Below are 2,384 nucleotides of genomic sequence, written 5' to 3'. Positions count from 1 at the left end.
GATTATATATAATTTTATATAATTATAATATATATAAAACATTTTATACCAGGTAGATATAATTTGTATTCAATTTTGCTTAAAAAATGGTCATTAAGACATAAAAAATTTCTCTTATTAATTAAAAAATTTTAAATAAATAATAACTAAATAATTGTATTGTTATACAAATTACAAAACAAAGTTTAGTTTTTAATTAAAAATTTTCTTCTAAAATATTATTTCATAAAGAGCTAGCTTCGATGTGCTATGCTCAACTTCTTCTAAATTTTCTTAAACATTATTAATTTAAATTATAGTGCAGCCCCGAATCAACATCCAGATGCCACCTACCGGGCCGGGTCTTACTTCGTTTGAGACTCGTGTGGTTGGAGGTGACGAAGCGCCGAAAGGAAGATACCCATATATGCTTTCCCTTCAAACGTGGAGCTTTTTTTTCTTTGAGCATTTCTGCGGCGGATCCATCCTGAACGAACAATGGGGTATAACAGCAGCACATTGTGCTGACGCATATCCCGCAAGCAATGTTATCGCTAAGGCTGGAAAATTCAATCTTAAACTTACGGAGGCAACCGAACAGTTAACAAAAGTGTCAAAATGGATCATACATGAGAAATATAAAGGGTAAGCGAAACTTTGAAACAGTGAATACGAACAATTAAATTAATTCGTCTTTGAATAATATTTGTTTAATATGTAATCAATGTTGTGTTTATAATTATATATGTATATAATTATTAATTTCTAATTGTATTATATTTAGAAATAATTTAGAACATAATAGCTCTTACATCAATAATAATCAGCAATTTTATTTGTAAAATAAATTATTTGTATAATAATCGAAATTACTATCACTAATGTAAGGTTACAACATTGGTATTAATATCGTGATTGACATGTATAGGATATTAGAAAACTATATCTGATTATTATTAGAAATATGATATTAGAAAACTATGCTCAAAAAACATATATCTCAAATAAATAATATGACGCACGAATTATATTTTGAGATTTGTTATGATGTACATATATTCTATTCTTTTAATTCTGCAGGTTACTACTATTCTTTCACTAAACACTGAAAGAAAAGATTGACTGAATATGGCATAGCATTTTTAATTGGTTGCAGCAGTCAATTTTTGGTTGCGTTAGCCTATCAAAATTCTATACTGACATTGCAGATTATAGACTAACGTAACCAAAAATTGACTGCTGCAACCAAAAATTGGTTGTCGCAACCAGAAATTTACTGCAACAACCAATCTTTTCTTTTAGTGTACTACAATTTTTTTTAATATTAACACGTTAGCTTAAACGCATATTTTTTTAAAACTGTATAATTGATAAGAACATAATTTTATATATACATGCGATACGTATTTTCTAACTTTCAGTGGTGTTGGCCCAAATGACATTGCTCTGATTAAGTTCACTACTCTGTTGAAGCTTAACGTGAACGTACAACCTATCGTGTTACCTCAACCAAACAGTGAACCAACTGGACAGGCATGGCTTAGTGGATGGGGCTCTACTTCGACTACTAATAATCCAATAATGCCATCTATACTTCAACATGCTCTGATGACTATCATCGATCGCAAACTTTGCGACGCAACCGTCACTAACATGACAGGTTCTCCTTCTCCTGTTGATGACACCAATATCTGCACTGCGCCAAAGTCGAGCAAACCAAATTCTGCATGCAGCGTATGTGCCAGATATTCGGCAAATTCAATGAATGATAGCAGCAATTGTTGGCAATTAATGTAGCAATTTAATGTATTGTTTTTAATATGCTTTTAGGGTGATTCTGGTGGTCCACTAGCTATCTTTACAGGAGGAAAACCGGTTCTTATTGGACTTGTATCTTGGGGTCTTATACCTTGTAAAGACGCGCCATCCGTATACACCAAGACATCTTATTTCAATAAATGGATCGAGCAAAAAATCAGTAATTATTAATGACAGTAATATTGATGATGTATCAAATATGTACTGAATGACGAATTATTCGACAAAAAATAAACAGGCAGCTTAAATAAATAATAACGTCTTTTATTTTGATCCACATAGAGTAGAAAACTAAATAGTAATTTGAATAAAAAAAACATTTTTGACAACTATTCATGTTTTTATTTTATTCAACAAATAATAGTCACAAATTATATATCTTCCCGTCCTTTTGCGGTTTTAAAGCGTTAACATTTGGCCTTCTAAAATGCCATACGGTTTGGCGTTTGATGCATATAACCTCAAAAATCAGTAGTGTTCACGATGGCAATAACAAAAGAGCATATTCGATTTTCCGTCCACTTCGCGTTTCATCTGAAGAAAAATGCTGCTGAAGCCACTACAATGATTTGTGCTGCATATGGAGA

General features: G+C 31.5%; 1 protein-coding gene across 1 annotated transcript; it reads left to right on the top strand.

Annotated features, from left to right (window-relative positions):
- The first annotated feature begins 304 nt into the window (after positions 1-304).
- LOC108724791 (trypsin-1-like) lies at positions 305-2,034 on the top strand. Its single transcript, XM_018451408.1, has 3 exons — positions 305-624; positions 1,401-1,713; positions 1,810-2,034. Exons 1-3 carry the CDS (start codon positions 323-325, stop codon positions 1,966-1,968), a joined length of 774 nt encoding a protein of 257 aa, XP_018306910.1. The 5' UTR covers positions 305-322; the 3' UTR covers positions 1,969-2,034.
- The last annotated feature ends 350 nt before the right edge of the window (positions 2,035-2,384 follow it).

This window comes from Mycetomoellerius zeteki, unplaced genomic scaffold, assembly GCF_001594055.1.
Source record: "Mycetomoellerius zeteki isolate Tzet28-1 unplaced genomic scaffold, Tzet1.0 scaffold310, whole genome shotgun sequence".
Taxonomy (NCBI): Eukaryota; Metazoa; Arthropoda; class Insecta; order Hymenoptera; family Formicidae; genus Mycetomoellerius; species Mycetomoellerius zeteki.
Note: the sequence above shows the minus strand (reverse complement) of the source record. Positions and strands in the feature narration are given on the sequence as shown.